Raw genomic sequence first — 20,813 nt, 5'->3', positions numbered from 1 at the left:
TGCGCGTGCGGATGTGCGCATGCGCGCATGCGCGTGTCATTCAGAAAACAAGACAAAATAAGAGTGTTCTTGGAAAAAAAAAAAACGTTTTTTCTCGATTATACTATTTTGGTGATCGTTGGGAGCCAAAATCTAAATTGAAATTCAATTAATTGCACAGCCCTAGTGTGTGTATGTGTGTCCATCAGAATCATTTCCATGCTGCTGTGCTGTTTGTCCCTGCAGTTCCCTGCCAGCTGAACCTAACTGGGCCAGAAGGATACATAGAGGCTCCACCACAGTCCAGCTCTGCTCTTCACTCCACCATGGACTGCAACTACACCATCACTGTCTATATGGGCTATGGAGTAGAGGTCCAGGTAAGAGCAACATCCATCCATTCAGCATATGATGGTCTCTTGATATTCCCCAGCAAGCCTGATGTCACGGAAAATCTCAACCATAGCACTTATTTTGGCTGAAAAGCCAGCTACATACGCAGGTGTGATATCATTTTTGAAATTCATGTTATCAGTGCTAAAAACAAGATATATATGATATTCAAAGAAAACTTGTGGTTTTCATAAGGGAGGCCTCAAGTCAAGTCAAGTCTAGTCTAGCATTGCCAGACCTTCCTCCACAGCGCAGTGGGTTGTTTGCATTTCTTAAAACCAATCCCAATCTTGGGTGGCGCTAAGCTCCGGATGCAGCGACAGAGGCTCTGCCAAATAGTCTCAGGAAGGAATTTGTTTTGATGGAACATTTGCACCCCGCAAAAGAAAATACCATATACAATATAAAATTAAGTTAATTGTTCACACAATACAGAAACGTGAGCTATTTAAATTAACTGGATACATGGTTAAACCTCATTGGTGTGACAGAAAGACTGAGAGGACTGGTTATGGTATGACAGAGAGTCTGAGTGGACTGGTTATATTGGACAGAGAGACTGAGTGGACTGGCTATAGTGGGACAGAGAGTCTGAGTGGACTAGTTATAGTGGGACAGAAAAACTGAGTGGACTGGTTATAGTGGGACAGAGAGACTGAGTGGACTGGTTATAGTGGGACAGAGAGTCTGAGTGGACTGGTTATAGTGGAACAGAAAAACTGAGTGGACTGGTTATAGTGGGACAGAGAGGCTAAGTGGATGTATGTGTTTATATGTATATATATAAATATATATATATATATATATATATGGAATTGGCCTACTGCCAGATAGATTAGCATTTCCATCTTTCACCAACAATAGTTATCCAGCTGTCTCTGTGTGAGAGAGTGTGATCTCCATGACTGACAATACTAACTCTGGTTTAAATGTATTTCCTTCCTAGCAGGGTGACATGCTGACACCATAATCAGCATGTGTGTGTTTGACTTATGCAAGGCTTAGTTTTTATTTATACAGACACTGTATTGTCCATGTGCATGTAATGGCTCTGGACCCATTTCGACATTGTCCATTTGTGTTCAAATCAATGTCCTTGTTTAAACTGTTAAAACACTGAGCATGGTGTTGTCCTAATGTCAGATGGATGGTTTCAATAAGCATTTTAATTTTTCATCAACAATAGTTCTCCAGCCGTCTCTGGGCCAGCAATGCAGAGATATACAGCTTACATAGCAGCTGCTCTGACAGAAGAGCAATTAACTGTTTATTTGAAAAATACAGTTCCATTATGCTCCTCTCCCTTCTACCATATGTTTGGATTTTATAAGAGGATTTCGCCAGAAATACGTCATAGATATCCTGAAACATTAAACATGCTTTCATAGTCCAACCAATTCGGAAATACCAGCTTATGTTTCCTCAATTGTGTGACAAGATAAAAAGGCTTTGAATTTTGAGGTCAATAGGGACATTTACCTCATGTTTAGATTATAATTTTTTTGTCAGAAGATCACATTTCATAAAGCTATATGTCAATCAGTTCCTAATACCCTTATGAATTCACATTGTACATAACTTGAAGGGCTCATCTTTGACACTGGCTATTGTGTCCCAAGACAAAACTCATCTGATTGTCTTTTGCATGAGATCAGACAGTTTTTGACTCTATGGATTTTGAAAGGTTTGGATGTTCAGCACTGTAGCATCAGAGCCAGTAGAATGCTAGCAAGAGCAATGAAGTCCAGATGATAAGGAATGACGTTGTGCATAAATGCACATTCAGTTTAGTTCACATCCATCCATCCATCCATCCATCCATCTTCGCCCGCTTATCCGGTGTCGGGTCGCGGGGGGAGCAGCTCCAGCAGGGGACCCCAAACTTCCCTTTCCCGAGCAACATTAACCAGCTCCGACTGGGGGATCCCGAGGCGTTCCCAGGCCAGGTTGGAGATATAATCCCTCCACCTAGTCCTGGGTCTTCCCCGAGGCCTCCTCCCAGCTGGACGTGCCTGGAACACCTCCCTAGGGAGGCGCCCAGGGGGCATCCTTACCAGATGCCCGAACCACCTCAACTGGCTCCTTTCGACGCAAAGGAGCAGCGGCTCTACTCCGAGCTCCTCACGGATGACTGAGCTTCTCACCCTATCTCTAAGGGAGACACCAGCCACCCTCCTGAGGAAACCCATTTCAGCCACTTGTACCCTGTACATTCACATTCAGTCTGGGTATTCAGCCTCATGGACTGCAGCCTCCTGCAAGAGGAGAAGGGTTCAAACAGTGTGTGTCCGGAGTGAGATTGATTGGCTACAATCTTTCCTGCCCGCCTCAGTGTCCTGGAGGCGTACAGGTCCTGGAGAGACAGCAGATTGCAGCCAATCACCTTCTCAACAGAGTGGATGATACGCTGCAGTCTGCCTTTGTCCTTGCTGCGGTGGCAGCAGCGTACCAGATGGTGATGAAGCGGGTGAGGATGGACTCGATGATGGCAGACTAGAAGTGCAACATCATTGGACGCAGCCTTGAGGGGAACCGGCGCTGATGGTCAGAGAGTCAGAGACATGTTTCCCCAGCTTCACGCTGGTCTGTGATTCACCTGCAAGTGGAGTCAGGGACATGCAGCTGGGTCAGCTTGTCCTGTAGCAGAGCCGGGACGATGGTATTGAAGGCAGAGCTGAAGTCCACAAACAGGATCCTGGCGTAGGTTCCTGAGGAGTCCAGGTGCCGGAGGATGAAATAAAGAGCCATGTTGACTGCGTCGTCTACAGACCTGTTGGCTCTATAGGCGAACTGCAGGGGGTCCAGGAGTTGTTGAGGGTTTTGCTAAGCTGAATATCCGCCCTCTTTCCTCTCAGCCACATACTTCCATAGTGTCCAAGTGTTTCTCTGCTCTCTGGTGCCTTTAGTTGCCTAAATAGAGTGCTATATACTGTATCTGATAACTTATTTAAGGTCATTATTTATTATACAAAGCAGCTTAAAAACAAAGCAAGACATGTGACTGAAAGTAACAACTGCAAAATTGTGAGAATTGTTCAGATTAATTTGCCCTGTCTATGGTAGTAAATATCTGTATGTACGCAGCACTCAATAACAAACAATTATGTAGGTCGGGCTATGATGTAACACGAATGGCTTAATCCAATAACAATTGGCCTCCCCATAAAAATATAAAACATAATTTAAAATATAAAAACTAAATTTATGATTACTAGAGTTACCTTACCAAAACATGCCATTATCATTTTCTTCTTTAGCTTGTGGAGTGAAACAGCGCCCCTCTGTCACTGTGTGTGGTGCAGTCCTGTCTGTGCTCTGTCTAGTGGTTAGTAAAATGCTACAAATGCTCAAAGGAGGCATTTTCTGCCAATCAGATTGAGGCCTACAGAGCCCCTAAGGAGACATGAGCAAAAAAAAAAGTTTCTTGTGCTCACGTGGAACTTTCATGTGCTCACACGAAACCTTCATGTGCAGAATTTTTAACTAAACACATGAAAATGAACATGAAAACTTTTGCGTGTGCATATGAATGTTTCAGGTGTGCACATGAAACGTTTTCGTGTGAGCAAGCAAAACTTTTGTGTGAGCACATGAAAGCCGTATATTGATGTACAGTAGCCTGGGCAATACTGGAGACAGTGACAGCTAGATAAATGACTACAGTACAGGAGTTAGTTGCACTATATTTTAATCTAGGTCTTAATTATAAGGACATTGCTGCTTTGCTTGAAAGTCGTCACCATTATATTTTTTCGATACTACATTTTAAAACAGATTTTTAAGTCTTGTAATCTGTTCCGGCGCAAGGGATACAATGATTTGGATCGGGCAGTTACTTTAATTTATGAACAGTTACAAACATCTGGCCAACTCCACGGATATAGTTGTATGTACACAAAATGCAAGGAGAATGGATAAAACATAAGGAAAGAGGATGTTCGATTAATTCTACGAGAACTAGATCCAAGGGGTGTTGAACTCAGAGTGAGGAGACGGCTCCGTCGCCAAAACTACTAAATTTCTATATTTGCCATTTAGACTCTTATGACAAATTGAAGCCTTCCCAGATAGCAAACTGTCATTGAAACTATGTTAAATCAACATTCCTTTGTCAACATTAAGTCACTGAATCAACATCAAACTCTGATGTTGATTCTACATCATTTGCACCCTGTTTTAATATTGAAACGTTGAAATCCTGTCCATAGATCAATGGAACTTCAATGGTATTTCAATTATCAGGAATTTTGAAACAATGTTGAAATTTCAACTTAAATAAGGATCAACGTGATTTCAATGGAATTTCATTTGTTATTAAGTCATAGAAAATTATTGCTAGGCATACAAAAATGTAATGCCCAAAGTTAAATAGCTGATGACTGGTGATGGCGCAGTGGATATGACACGTGCCTTTGGTGTGAGAGATCCGAGTTCAATTCCCACTGCGATACATCAACCAATGTGTCCCTGAGCAAGACACTTAACCCCTAGTTGCTTCAGAGGCGTGCGACCTCTGACATATATAGCAAAAGTTGCTTTGGATAAAAGCGTCAGCTAAATTACATGTAATGTTATGAAAATCCTGCTTTATCTACAGCCGGGATGTTAAAAAGTGATGCAACATTTGAAAGCTTGTATGGCCATAGCCTAACCTAAAACACTAACCACACTATTTAAGGTAAAAACAAATTCATTTTATTAGGCAGGGCAGGGCCATTTTATTTGTATAGCACATTTCAGCAGTGGTACAATTCAAAGTGCTTTACATAAAACGTTGAAACACAGTTAAAAAATATTTATAAATTATTAATTAAAACAAAATTAAAAATAGTTAATACAAAATTAAAAACAATTAATCGAAAACAGATTAAATACAGGAATAAAAGAATAGAATTCACAATACAGTGCAGCGCAAATAATTAAACAAAGGCAGTATCTAAAAGAAAGGTCTTCAGCATTGATTTAAAAGAGCTGAGCAAAGGTGCCGATCTACACTTTACCGGAAGTTTGTTCCAGATATGTGGAGCGTAGAAACTGAACACTGCTTCCCCCTTTTTGGCTTTGTTTGTTGTTTTTAACATTATAGTTTGAAGCTGTGTGCTGGTTCTTAATTGTTCCTCTTTTGCTTAAAAAATTATCACCTCAGTTTTTCCTTCATTCAATTCAAGAAAGTTGTGACACATCCAATCATCAGTTTGTTCAATGCACCTAGCCAGTTTTTGTATTGGACTGTAGTCTCCAGGCGACAGCGTTATGTAGATTTGTGTGTCATCAGCATAACTATGATAACTAACTAATGTTATTGTTTTTCATTATCTGGGCCAGTGGACGCATATAGATATTAAACAGAAGAGTCCCCAGGACAGAGCCTTGGGGAACTCCACACGTCATATCTTTGTGCTCCGAAGCATAATTACCTATGGACACAAAGTAGTTCCTCTTCTTTAAATAGGATTGGATCCACTTTAGTACAGAGCCAAAGAGGCCAAACCAGTTTTCCAATCGATCCAAAAGTATGTTGTGGTCAACTGTATCGAATGCAGCACTCAGATCAAGTAATACTAGGACTGTAATTTTACCACCATCTGTGTCCAAGTGGATGTCATTAAAAACTTTGACAAGAGCTGTCTCTGTGCTGTGGTGCGGTCGAAATCCCGAATGGAAGGCATCAAAATTATTGTTTAGGGATAGAAAAAGTTTGAGTTGTTGAATAACTGCTTTTTCAATGATTTTGCTTAAAAATGGAGTGATATTGGCCTATAGTTGTCCATTAGTGATGAATCTAGATTACTCTTTTTTAAGATTGGCTTGATGACTGCAGTTTTCAGGGCCTGTGGGAAGATACCTGAAAAAAGAGACGTGTTTACAATCTGTAGAAGATCAGAAGCCAAACAATTTAAAACATTTTTGAAGAATCCCATCGGTAGAATATTGAGGCAACAGGAGGAGGTTTTCAGATGTTGTATAATGTCCTCTAGGTTTTTATTCGTAATTATTTGAAATTGTGTCATATTGGGAATTGTTTTGTCTGCCTTTTGTTTGAAAACTTTTTTGCACAGAGATAGAACGGATAAAAAAATACACAGGAATGATCAGAGAGAGCAACATCATTCACCATAACCTTGGAAATGTTCAGACCATTCGAGATAATTAAGTCCAGGATGTGACCCTTATTGTGCGTAGGCTCTGTTATATGTTGAGTCAGCCCATAATTATCAAAAATACAGCACAGCTCTTTTGTCCCTCTATCCTGGGGGTTGTCGACATGAATGTTGAAATCTCCAGCAACAATTACACAGTCAAAGTCAACACAGATCATAGACATCAGTTCAGCAAAGTCATCAAAAAAGGCAGCACAATACTTAGGTGGCCTGTAGATAATTAGAAATATAGCTCTAGCGGAGGACCTTAGCTGAAGAGCCACATATTCAAAGGAAGCAAAATTTCCAACGGATATTTGCGTACATATGAATAAGTCTTTGAACAAAATAGCAACTCCAACCCTTCTTTTGCCAACTCTATTCTCACTCATAAAACCAAAGCCAGGGGGAGCTGACTCGATTAGAACAGTAGCACTGTTATTCTGGTATAACCAGGTTTCAGTTAAAAACATAAAATAAAGATTGTGTTTAGTAAAAAATTGATTAAAAAGGATTTTCCTGTTAATGATCTGACATTTAGAGCTATTGTATTATGGGAAATATCTGCCACATTTTTTGGGACAGGCTGTAGCTGACAGGGAATGGATGCCAAATTAACTATGTTTGCAGTTGAGTGCTTCTTACTTCTTTGCCGACTCATCACTTTGTGTGGTCTATTATTAATAATAACTGGAATTATGTAGCTGTTCTGTGGACTAGTAGAGTTATTGGACATGTCATTGTGTCTACAATGGACAATGGTATGTTTAATGGATGTTGGGAATGAGAGTATCAGGTCCACAATCTTAGCCAGAATATCTGCAACCTGGCGCGAGCCAGAGCAGCCAACATGTTGACATCCAGCACCGACAGGACACCAAAGCGATTGGAGATGCCGATGGCAGGAGGCAATGCAGGAGACGATGGAGCCCCACCCAAAGCCTTCCTTCAGCCGCAAAACACCTCAGTCCACGACGCTTTGATGGTCGGCGTCGAGCCTGGCAGGGACCCACGGCTCTGTGTCGTGGAGGGCCACCGAGAGGGTCAAAATACGGAGCGACTGGTTGTGAGCCACGTTTAAGCAGGCGGCCAACAAAGCATCCTTAGTTTTCAAATCCTCGGAAAGACGACGAACATCTTCCCTGAGTTCAGCAATTTCTTCCTCCATACAGGAGCTAAGAGGAGAGGTCCAGGAACTGCAGCAGGACAGATATGCTCTGAGAACAGAGCTCACTGCTGTAAGACAGGAGCTGCATAGGACAGACGGGCCATGGGCAGAGAAGTCACTGCTGTAAGAGAGGAGCTGCACCTGAGAGAGCAAACTATTCTCAGCATCAAGGAGCAGCTCCACAGTCTGAGAGTCTGCCAACACCAACCACAACCCTCAATCACCATCAACAGCCCCCCTCAACCTGAACCACAGCCATCCACCTCCACCCTAACAGCAGACCATCACAACAACCTGCAGTAATGCCCAACCCCGCCACCACTGACCCATACAGAGAGGCCACTACCAACAAGCTTAGGATTTCTGGAGAGCAAAAGAAAACCAGTGATGCTGAGATCATTATTCTTATAGATTCCAATGGGAAATTTGTGAACGAGGACTAGCTTTTCTCCAGACACAAAGTAACCAAAATCCAATGCCCCAGGACTGACAATGCCCTCCAGCTGCTCACTGAGCCCATGCCGGGTCAGCCTAGCCACATTATCATTCACACAGGTACTAATGACCTGAGAATACAACAAGAGAGGGTAGCAGAGTCTGTGAAGAGAGTAGCACAGAGGGCTACACAGACCTTCCCCTTATCAAAGATCATAATCTCTACCATCCTCCCACAAAGACACTTCCATCCTGACACCATCCACCGGATAAATAAGTACAGTATTAAAATTTGCAATAAAAGAACAACATTCTTCTGTCAGAAGCGTAGAAGCAGATAGGGCTGCTGTTTAAGTCCCACTCTATTCAACATCTATATTAACCAACTGGCAACCATCCTAGAGAAATCAGCAGCACCTGGTGTCACTCTACATGACTCAGATCAAGTTCCTGCTCTATGCAGATGACATGGTTCTGTTGTCCCCAACAGAACAGGGCTTATAGCAGAACCTGAACCTGCTGGAGCAGTACTGCCACACCTGGGCCCTGGCAGTAAACACTCTAAAGACAAAGACAATGAATTTAAAAAAAGATCCAGTTCTCAAGGAAACACATACAGTACAGCTTCACATTAGGAACACACAAATTAGACAACTGTACAGATTACAATTATTTAGGACTGAAAATAAGTTCCACTGAGCTGAGAGAGAAAGCATGCAGAGCATTCTATGCATTCATATTCATATTAGAATCTGGCTCAAATTATTTGAATCTGTAATAGAACTAATTCTCCTCTAAGGTAGTGATTTGTGGGGTCCTATCTCCTACCAGAATTTGGCCCATTTCAGAAAAAAAAACAGTTGAAATCCTGCATCTAGAGTTCTGTAAAAGGATCTAACAGGTGCAAAGAAAAACCACCAACAACGCCTGCAGAGCTGAATTAGGCCAATTCCCATTATTAATCAAAATTAATAAACGTGCAATCAAATATTGGCTACATCTAAAAAACAGTGAACTCCACTCCTATTAACAGAAAGCCCTGCAATACTAAGAGCTGAGCAAAGAGAAGCGTGCCTTCACTCAGCTGGTCCTGACGCTCAGTTCACTTCCTGACTTCCTGACTTCCTATTTTCACAGTCTTATACTTCAACAGTTTAACAATAAACTGACACTTTCTTGACTTGCAAAATGATGAATATCATATGTGTAATTCATGGCTCAATTCAAAAGGATACAAAAATGATTTGTCTTTCCCCATTCACTACCGTTCATATTTTTTCCGAGTTAAAGGAGAATTCCGGTCGATTTCAACACTTAGCTTTGTTGTTTGTAAATTTTGAGTGCTGTCAGTAGCGAGAAAAAAGAAAACAATCTGTGTTGCCTACACCGTGTTATCCACCTGCTACAGTTTGCACCCAGGAGGCTGAAACAGGGCAAATTTTAAATGTGCTTTTAGCCTCTTAACATGTTCGAAATGTCATTACAAGTGCCTACCCATGTGAAGTGATTCCTTCCGAGTGAACACAGGGAATCTGACTGCAGTAGATGTGAAAGAAATGCATAAAAGTTGTGCTAATTCAGTTCTGTTTAGTTCCAGTGTTGAGACGGCAAGGCAAGTGCTTCGGGACCGTCTACAAACTACAACCCCCGAAAAGAGATAAAACAAAAATATTTTTTAAAAGTGCTGTAGTACAACTAGCAGGAGACAAGTTATAATTGGAGTAAGTTTGGAGACACTACCTTATTTAATCATTAAATTAAATATTTTGTTGTATCTCATTTCGGTGTAGTTTGTAGACGGTCCCTAAGTCTTGCCGTCTCAACACCGGAACTAAATAGAGCTGAATTTGTAAAACCTTCATGCATTTCTTTCACATCTACTGCAGTCAGATTCCCTGTGTTGACTCGGAAGGAATCACTACATTTCGAACATGTTAAGAGGCTAAAAGCACGTTTAAAACTTTGTTTTAAACGTGCTTTTAGCCTCTGTTTCAGCATCCTGGGGGCAAACTGTAGCAGGAGGATAACACGGTGTAGGCAACACCGATTGTTTTTGTTTTTCTCGCTACTGACAGCACTCCAAATTTAAAAACGACAGAGCTACGTGTTGAAATCGACCGGAATTCTCCTTTAAGGTCCCATGGCAGTCCACAGTAAGGGGAAGGACTTTGCCTCTCTATTGGAACACACAAACAAAAGCAAAATGCAGTGCTATCTGGTCCTAAAGAGAGAGTACAGTGTGGCGGACTACCTGACCACAGTTACTGATATTAAACTAAGAACTAAATTGACCAAGTACAGACTCAGTGAGCACAACCTGGCCATCGAGACAGGCTGCTACAAACAATCATGGCTCCCAAAGAGGAGCGCTTCTGCCAGCTGTGCAAGAGAGACAAAGTCGAGACAGAGCTACACTTCCTGACAGAATGCACAGAACTGCATCCAGTCCAAACTAATTTTTCCCAAATTCAAACACAAACACCCTACATTTGACCAAATAACCAACATAAATAAAATGCTAATCCTGTTGGGAGAACACAGAGAGATGTAGTCTAGCAGCAGAATATGTCACACACACACAAAACACACACACACACACACAAACACAGACACACACATGCACAGACACAGACACAGACACACAGAGACACGCACTCACGCGCGCACATACACACACACACAGACACACACCCACACGCACACACACACACACAACTGTAAAATTCTTGTTTTTATGTTGTTGCTGATATCCATCAGTTTTGTTCTTATTGTTATATTTTGTTGACATTTGTTGCTTTTGCACGAATGTTAATATGTTTTATTGTCTGCATCCTACTGTACAACTGTATGTGAATGTGTTAAATGTTTCCCTGTTTATGTGCTTTAGCAATACTGTGTGTCAATCTGGTCATGCTAATAAAGCCTCTTTGAATTGAATTGAAATTTGAGAGAGAAAGAGAGAGAGAGAGAGACAGAAAGAGAGAGAGAGAGAGAGAGTGTGTATGTGTTTATTTAATTCAGTATAATTGAAAAGGAAGGCCATTGTCCTTCATGGCGGTTAAGTGGCCAATAACCATTCTGTATAATTTCCCACTGGACACTATCTGCCACAGTAGAGGACTCCATTGATATTAAGTGGCTACGACTTTGCTGTCTGTCTCTGCTCTCGGTTCTTCTTCCCTGTCACAGGGCCAGTTTTGGAGAACCTGGGGCTCCTATTACATTCTGTGACACTTAATGTCATTCTGTGAAGTTGTTTTTCACCAAAACTATTAACCGTAATAACAAGTCGATCATATTAACATCAATGTGGAACACATTCGGGACCATACTTCACAATTCTTCACAATAAAATGGCATGCTTCAACATATCCAAATTATGCAGTAAAAGCTCCTTAATTTGAAGTTATACCGTCACATAAGCGTCGCCCAAGCGTTCTTACTGCTCTCCTCTCATCAAAGTCACTTTTGTACAATAATTAGACATGTAAATGTCCATGTATATGTATGAAAATTCACATGTAGATTCTTAGATGTAGATTCTATTTGCACTTCAGGGGGCAATCACTCAGAAACGAAACAGGCCAAAGGGCAACCGTGTAATGCTAAAATAATAAAGTTAACATCAGATACAACGACCAGGGGTCTCATTTATAAACGTGGCGTACGCACAAAACGGGGCTGAAAATGTGCGTACGCCACTTCCCACACAAAGGTTGTGATTTATAAAAAACAAACTTGACGGCAGAATGTGCGGTCCTCCACGCAAACTCTGACCCATGTGTACGCACATTTTGGACACAAAATAGGAATTGGCGACGCAGATGGTGAGGTGGTGAACTGAAGTCAGACTGTAGAAAGTAAATGTGGGAATAACAATTACTCGTAATATTTTCAAGTATTAATGTCTCACGCACATTTTTTCACTCCATATCATCCACATTACCATGAAGATGAAATCCAGCAGTGTTATTTGCGCTTTTACTGAGTGATACTTGTTCCATAAACACATCCAACTCAAATCTGAAATAAAACTTTGTTCTTAATGTTTAATCGGCACTGTCTCACCGTCACATTGTCCACTATGGAGCGCAGGAGGAGGAGATGGCCCGACTTGCATGGAATACAGGATAGCATCAAATACCCTAGCATAAGATAACGGCAGAACACAATGTAAATAACTAAATATCAGTCCGAACTTTAATACTGTTTGTGACAAAACCTGCATGAAGAAAAGTATGTTTGCCTATTAAACTTGCTTTCGTCGGTGGGGGATACCACTAGTTGATGCTGTGTTGGCTGCATGATGGCACTGCTGGCCCTGCAGGAGTATACAGGGCGGGATAAGAGGTTGATCTGACATTCGGCACAAGAACGGGACAGTTAGGTTTAGGATACGATCGTGGGTGAGGTTACAAAATGTACATTTCAGTGAAACGCGGGACAATAACAGGAAACGAACCCCGGTTTCCAGAGTGAAAGTCCTGTGTTGACCCATCCACCACCCCAACCATCCTCCTTATGTGGGTTTTCGGTCTTTCATACTACTCTCTACCATTGTCGTTATTAATACTACGTCATCTTACAGCGCCGCGTTCGAGCTGCTGCTATGCCTTTGAGTTCCATACAAATACTAAAGGGGGATTTTTGCGTCGGTATCCGACGCTGAGAATCACTAACAAAGCGTCAGTATTTTACAAATTGGGAGTGGTAACGGGTTGTCCTTGTACTGAACTAGCTACTCCTAGTTGGTCGAGGAATCACAGTGTGGGTAAAACTGGGAGTAAAAGTGTGAAACTCCCGTGCCCTCCAGGTGAAGCTCATTGAATTGATGAGAATTTTTCTCAGCATAGCAAACCAGAAAAAAAGGTGTTCATTCACAACATGTGTGCATATCAGTGTCCCTCTGCTCATTTGTCAATTTTGCGACTCTTCCACTAATCACACAAACAATAGACACTGTTGATGATTGTTTTACAAAATTTAGGTTCACAGTACCTAAATTCTGCATTGTTTACTAAATTGCTTCTTGTCACTAAGAAGGTTGCTATGGTTTAGCCGTAGTAGGAAAACTGGATGGAGACAACATGTTTATTGTTATCTTGTTTAAAATGAATTACTATTTAGTAGCTTAAGAGCTGCTGCAATATGTGTTAATGTCTTAATTTTGTCACTGTGTGTGGCCAGCTATGGCTCACCACAGTTCACCCCCACAGTGTTAGCATACAGCACTTTCAGTCAACAATCTCCTGTAGAAACACAGATGCATCTGTATTCTCATCACTCAATGGCCACATTTACTTAAACGACTCTAAGACATTGAATACAGGGGTGAAGGAAAAAAATATTTCAACTTATTTTCCTCAGAATGTGACATACCGTGGAATGGCTCATACTACAGTAGCAGTGGCCATGGGAATGCACTGTAGATGTCCAATGTCACCTCCACAAATGTGTTTGGCCCGTAGACAATGGCAGACGCTCCAAATGATTACAGCCACTCAATCCACTCTCGGGCATTCAGTGTCGTTTTGAAGCATCTGACCTTTTTGGGGAGGCTTCTGTGATGATTTAAGTAGTGCCCTTGTCTCTACCTGAAAACCCCCTCCACCACATGATTAACTACAAGAGCTTTGCTTCCTGCTGCTCATAAAATATACAATGGCCATTACGCCATTGACCTTCCAGATGCCAGGCCTAATATATTTAAGATAAAAAATGAATATGTGGTTGAAAATCATGGTCAATGATGTCTGCCAGCTGCTTCTTGTTGCTGATGTGGAGAGAAAAGGACAAGAAAGTAACAGAAATATATGGAAGGGAAGGAAAATATGTCAAAGAACCAGAAAGCAAAAGGAAGTGAAAGATACTCCTCTTTTTGATACTCCAAGGCACAGATGTGTGCTTCTCTCTCTCTCTATCTCTCTGTCTGTCTGTCTCTCTCAAATTACGCCTTTAATTCTACGTGAGTTGCTCCTTTGGGGAAAACATGGTATGATGATGATGAACACTTTTATGTTGCATAATTGAAAAGTCCAACAATTCACCAAAGTTTTGCTTTTGTCTGTACAGTACCCGTTTTGGGGGTATGGTACCTTATGAGTCATCTAGTATACACAGTTTCCAAGCTTAGGAAGAAATACATGATTTACTTTGTGTCTGATAAGCCAGTGTAATTACACACACCACTGTCTGAAAAAATGGTTTCAAATGCTTTCACTTATTGGCTTACAAAAATTAAAATAAAACCTTTTATTGTCCATCTCCCTGGATAGTAAACATACCAATCATATTCACTGGCTCAAAACGAGTTTGCTAATCTGTGTATCCAGTCTCACCCTGTTTCTTTAAACTCAGGCTTCTCTGTCCATTGTCCATCCTGGGACCTTTTCTTTGTCTCCTGGCTGTCAATGCCTCAGTCCACATGTTGGATCTCCGTCCTCCAGGAGGTTTACTTTCAGGAATGGGCAAATTCTTCAGTCAAAAAAAAATGGAAAAAAGGAAACTATGTGACTATTTTGTCATGAAGATTAAGGACTTGACAGTGTTATTGGATTAGATCATCCAACACCTAGAGATGTGTCTGAACACCACAAAAGGAAAAGTCATGGGGTCACCCATCTCACTACTACCTACTATAACTTGAAATTGCCTTTGTGTCTTCAAAACTTCCTGTTAGGCTGCAAACAGGCCAATAAGCGCCAACCATCAGAAGAGAAAGACAATACAGAACCTACGTGACACCTAGGTACAAACACCAATTCCAATAAAGTTGGGACGTTGTGTAAAACGTAAATAAAAACAGAATAAAATTATTTTCAAATCCTTTTCAACTTATATTCAATTGAATAATAATAATATAAATAAAATAATAACAAAGACAAGATATTTAATGTTCAAGCTGATAAACTTTATTGTTTTTTTTGCAAATATTCACTCATTTTGAATTTGATGCCTGCAACATGTTCCAAAAAAGCTGGGACAGGGGCATGTTTACCACTGTATTACATCACCTTTTCTTTTAACAACACTCAATAAGAAGGTCACAGGCATTTAATGTTGGTTTTCGGCCTTGCCTCTTATGTGCAGAGATTTCTCCAGATTCTCTGAATCTTTTGATGATATTAGGGACTGTAGATGATGAAATCCCTAAATTTGATGAAATCCCTAAATTCCTTGCAATTGTCCGTTGAGAAACGTTCTTCTACTGTTGGACTATTTGCTCATGCAGTTTTTCACAAAGTGGTGAACCTCGCCCCATCCTGTAAACGACTGAGCCTTTTGGGGATGTTCCTTTTATACCCAATCATGACAAATTAACCTGTTCACCTGTGGAATGTTCCAAACAGGTGTTTTTTGAGCATTCCGCAGCTTTCCCAGTCTTTCGTTGCCCCTGTCCCAGCTTTTTTGAAATGTGTTGCAGGTATCAAATTCAAAATGAGTGACTATTTGCAAAAAACAATAAAGTTTATCAGTTGGAACATTAAATATCTTGTCTTTGTAGTGTATACAATTGAATATAGGTTGAGAAGGATTTGCAAATCATTGTGTTTTTATTCACGTTTTACACAACATCCCAACTTCATTAGAATTGGGGTTTGTACATTATATGTGATATGTATATCAATCCTTAGTAAACTGCTTTGTCTAGAACATGTTTTATTGTTCATCCCAATAAAGCAGTTAAAATGTAATCAAATTGAGAGAGAGAGAGAGAGAGAGAGAGAGAGGGGGGGGAGATATTAATATTATCTTAATGTTTATATAATATAACACATATAATATATAGTGTTCTGTCCAAATATTTGGACAAATTGTATTTTGATGCTTTAGCACCATTGTTTTTGAAACTTTAATGCAAATAAAGCCCCTTTGAATTTGAGAGGGAGAGAGTAAAACGTTGTTTTCTGATTGTTTTATGGCAGTTACATTCTTATGCACAAATAAAGACATAGCTCCGCACAACCCAGCAGGAAGGTGCCGCATTGTTGGATTAAATGTGAATGCAGAGATTCATCCTGTTGATGCATGTGTGTGTTGGTCAAACAGACACTGCATAAACACAATGATGTAAACAACCTACACACCCTGCGCCCTATCTTAGGCTGGGGGTTACACACCCACGTGGGGCCCAAAGCCTATGGCTTGAAAAGACAAAATCCTCAGGGTCTCTGCAGATACAGACCCCACCAAACACCATGCACAGCTCGACATTGGTCTCAGTTCATTGAGGTTAACAAATAGATGCAGACAGAATCTAAAACAAAATATTTTAGGAATTAGGGTACTCATTCATTGCCTATGATAGCCTCAACAAAAGAGTTTAAAGATTTCCTCGCTACATTTAGCATGCCAACTTTCCAACTTGTCCAGAGTTCTTTCTGGTGAGAGTTGAGCAACTTATGTGTTGGGAAGTCAGCTGCATGCATAAATCACTTACTACTAATTGATTTGGGCAAACCAACACAAGAAATGGGCTAAAATTGAAAAAGTGTCAGTCCGAATGAATAAAGTGAAACTAAATTGCCATTGGATCTGATTAGAAGGCCACAGAGCCCAGACCCTCTTCCCCAGTTGAAATTATGTCCTTGGATAATAGAAAATAAGTAGGGAAGGGGTAAAAGCAGAACAATGCAAAGGAAGAAAAAGAAAGAAAGAAAGAAAGAAAGAAAGAAAAAGAAAGAAAGAAAGAAAGAAAAAGGAAAGGAAAGTGTAGAAAAAAGAAATAGGACAGTGGGGAGAAAAGCCATTTGATAAAGAGGAGGAAATCAAAGTAAAGCAAAAGATAAGATGAGGAGAAAGAAAAGGACAGCAAAAGAAGGGAAGATAAGTTAAGCAAAGAAGAAGAGGAGGTGATAAGCGGACACCTGAGATAAAATAAATGGATTTCACTCTCATCTTCTATTTACTCATTCTTAAAAGTGACTCCAGTGTCCGGATGTGGCTGAGCTGCCGTGGTTAATTAATTGCTCATGGATTATCTGTCCTCGCCTTTTGTTTGTTTACGGACCTCTTTAAATGTCTCTCAGCTAAAATGTCTTATCAGCTTCTCTTAACTAAATTGAAAAGGCTCCCTCCCTGGATAAACAGATGTGCAATTCAAATAATGTTGGCCAAGCATCAAAGATGTCAGGTGGACCTGGGAGGTCAATCAGAGCTTTTCATACACTAAGAGGGGACTTCTAATTTGTCTTATCAAGAAATCACACTCATTAATCTACTACAGAGGTCTTTATTAGCCCTGTAGAATGACAGCTACCTAATGTGATTGTCATTGTGTACAAGATAAACCAGATTTTACCCTGATGCAGGACTTTGATAAGAGGGATTACTGGGTCCAGTTTGGATCCTTTTACCAGGTGAGACCCCAAAACCTGCAGCAGGGGCAGTACAGTAAAGCACTGATAGCTCCCATTTAGGTGAATTGTGGAATTACCAACAAGCCATATGACCATACAGGTTGTTCCTACCCGACCCATAGGAGCACTTCATTAATTAGGTTAGTTAGTTGGCATGTCGTTAATGGGGCTGGGAATTTTCAATGATTTTCCAAATTGAATCGATTCGCAAGGTCCCGAATTAATTTTATTCTCGATTCAATTTTATTCCTGATTCACTTTTATTTTCGATTCGATATTGATGGAGCATTTCAGTTACAATACCAATTTAGCTTGGAGATGAAAGAGCTTCTACAATTGTACACGGTTCCCTCTAACCTTCTGTATTCTTAAAAGTATCAATGTTTACATTAAGAACTGACCACAAAGCAGTTACATTTATGTACTTTTTATTTAACTTGAACACACAATTACCGACAAGCCAGCATGACATAGTTGGTACCAATGGATTCCTTAGGTCTTCTAGTTTCATATGATACAGACAAAGATACATTCTTGTGTTTTATTAATCGATTCTGGATCATTCAAATAAAATAGATTTAAATTGTATTTTTTAAACCCAGACCTAGTTGTTAATGTTGTGAAAAAACTACTTAATTTAATTTTTTACTGTGTATTGATCCCCAGTGGAGAAAGTACAATTTACACTCTGTTTGTTAGAAATCACTACATACAGGCCTGAAATACACACACATGCTCAGGACTTATTTATGCACAAATGGAGAGATGTCAGAGTGAGTGGGCTGGACCAGCGCCCTGAGCGGTTGGGGGGGGGGGTACGGTACCTTGCTCAAGAGCAACTGGTAGTGCCCAGGAGGTGAACTGGCATGCTACATAGCTAAATAAGCCGGACCGAGTTGTCCCTCATCTGGCGATAGAAACCCTGCTTTCCCCGTCCTGTTGGCTCAGAGCTCCACAGCCTAATGGTGCGTTCTTTTTGTCCACCGAAGTCGATTTACGAGTTGTTTTCCGGAGTTACGAACCGGAAGTTGCAAAAAGAACGCCACCGAGGTCGTATATACAACTTGTCAAGTCGTATGAACTCAGAGAACCCCGAGTTCACTTTCAAAGATGGCTACGTAGTGCATCACACGTAGTTAACATTGTGGTTTTCTACAATTTTAAGCACTTTTGTCTTTGTTGTAACCAAATGAAGAAGTGGTACACATAGCACTGTATACTGCTACCTATAGGCATGTTGCTACAGTCTTATTAGGAGTTAAATACCGCCTGATTAGTTATTTTGTAGCTTGTGCAGCTGAAATTGGATAGAGACGCTCGGTTGCTATATGACAACAACGGCTTAAGCCGAGCCTTGAGCAGAAAGCAGAGCAGTAGCCGAACGTTAATGTTAATCAAAACGTAATTTTCATGTATCAAACTGTGAAATATATGTGTGTAATATGTCAATAACTGGGTGAATAGAATCCTTAATGTTACTAAAAATGTTACAAAAATCCATTGTTTCTCCGACTCGTAGTATTGTGTGACAAAAAGAACGCAACAACCCACGGTTACTCGTTTTCCGACATGGATGTGAAGTCACACTCGAGCTACTAGTCGCGATTACAAGACAAAAAGAACGCACCATTAGTCCACAGGTACAGATTAGTTTTGTACCAAATGTATCGCAACAAGTGTTGCAAAAGTCGAGGTGCAGATTCGCCACTTTGTGATGCGAGAGAGCACATACAGTGACAGATTTGAGAGGTTGTAATCACTGAATTGTGGTTGTGATGGAAAATGAACCTGAGTAAAAAAAAGTAAAAGTACACGAGTAAATGTTGCATTACAAGTTTGCAGCTGTCATTGTGTTCATGCGAATATCAATCTACACATTTGTGAATATTTTTTCTACAAGTGCAAATTTCAATTTACAAGTTCAGATTTTTTTTACAAGCTCTTGTGTTTCATTTTCTTTTTGTAACTTCAAATTCAGATCACGTGTCAATATTTTTTACAAGTGCAAATTTTAATTTTACAAGTGCAAATTTTAACATACAAGTTCAGATTTTTTTGTTCTGCAAGTTCTCACATTGTATTCCTCAAGCTCTCAGGTTTTGCACCATATTTACCTTCATACAAGTCCCTACGGACTGAGCTACTGCCACCCGAGATACTTTAAGTTTAGAAAAAGATTGTTGTTTGGGTTAGAATTAAAATCACTACAATTGTTATGCTACTTTACTTCTATGCTTATACATACATGACAAAATTATGCATGTGACACAGAGAGTGACATGGTTTAGTTTGGGGTTTGGGGTTTTACCACGTTACATGACTTCCTGCTTGGCTCCCGTCATAATTACTGTGGCCACTAGAGGTAGAAGCCTAACGATAAGCTTAAATATGGGTTGTAACTGCTACATGTACAAACAACCTATGGGGTCGTCTTTCGAGGAAGGATGGTGCCAGAATTACAGACAGCAGAGATGACAGTGAATCACCGGTCTGAAATCCAAAGTTACTAATAAATAATTTCATATCCCTACAAACTGATCAGTATCTCTTGCTGATGGTTGATGGTTGGGTTTAAATTCAGAAATACTGTATCAGAATAATTCCTTATCTTAAAAGTCCTCCTGTTCTTGCATTTATTTTGGATAAAACAGTGGGTAGCATCTCAGCTGCTGAGTTGGTCCCCCCCCTCCATTCTTTTCATTTTTGGTTATTGCACTAGAGGTTGCACTACATGTTCTGCCTTTACAATTTTAAATAAGCTAAAACTGTCGTCCTCATCATCTCATAAATTGTGTACCATATAGATTTGTAAAAGAAAGTAGTAGGCGTTTAAGTTTGAATTTAGCTTTACTGGTCATTGTTGTAGTTGGCTGTTACGAGAACCAGAAACCCTACATTCTGTCAATGAGGAAGAAGTCTGAATGGAGCTGAGGAAGGACAAGCAAACGGCAAGCATTACAGCAGAGCACGATAGGCAAAGATGCTTGTAAATCAAGCAAACATAAGGTCATAGGTCAATGCCCTGCATAAACACCCACATGACTGTTAGAAAAGTGACTCAAGTATGAGTGTGTTTGGATCTGTCTCCTCTATGGTTAATGTTTGGATGAGTTTAGACAAATAAAACTACTTGGTTATTTTTAAGGAAAAGTTGGTGGTCATGGGTAAAAGAAAGCGACAGTCCAAATAAATCTTGAACAAACGACACGCCTCCTGACAGGAAAAAAGCTTAGTGTTAGCTTTTAAATCTATCCAGGGATTATCTGACCGAGCTCCTTCCTCATCATACTCCAGCAAGAGTGTTGAGATCAGCCAATCTGCTCCTCCTGGATGTGCCAA

General features: G+C 40.4%; 1 protein-coding gene across 1 annotated transcript in view; it reads left to right on the top strand.

Moving 5' to 3' along the window:
• Positions 1-7,782: 7,782 nt before the first annotated feature.
• LOC114552223 (seizure protein 6 homolog) overlaps positions 7,783-20,813 on the top strand; it is a 165,692-nt gene continuing 152,661 nt past the window's right edge. Inside the window, exon 1 of the mRNA XM_028572869.1 lies at positions 7,783-7,979. Within this exon, the coding sequence (XP_028428670.1) occupies positions 7,783-7,979 (197 nt within the window). The remainder of the gene's footprint in view (positions 7,980-20,813) is intronic.

This window comes from Perca flavescens, chromosome 3 (genome assembly GCF_004354835.1).
Source record: "Perca flavescens isolate YP-PL-M2 chromosome 3, PFLA_1.0, whole genome shotgun sequence".
NCBI lineage: Eukaryota > Metazoa > Chordata > Actinopteri > Perciformes > Percidae > Perca > Perca flavescens.
The sequence above is the reverse complement of the archived record's forward strand: the minus strand, read 5'-3'. Positions and strand labels throughout refer to the sequence as shown.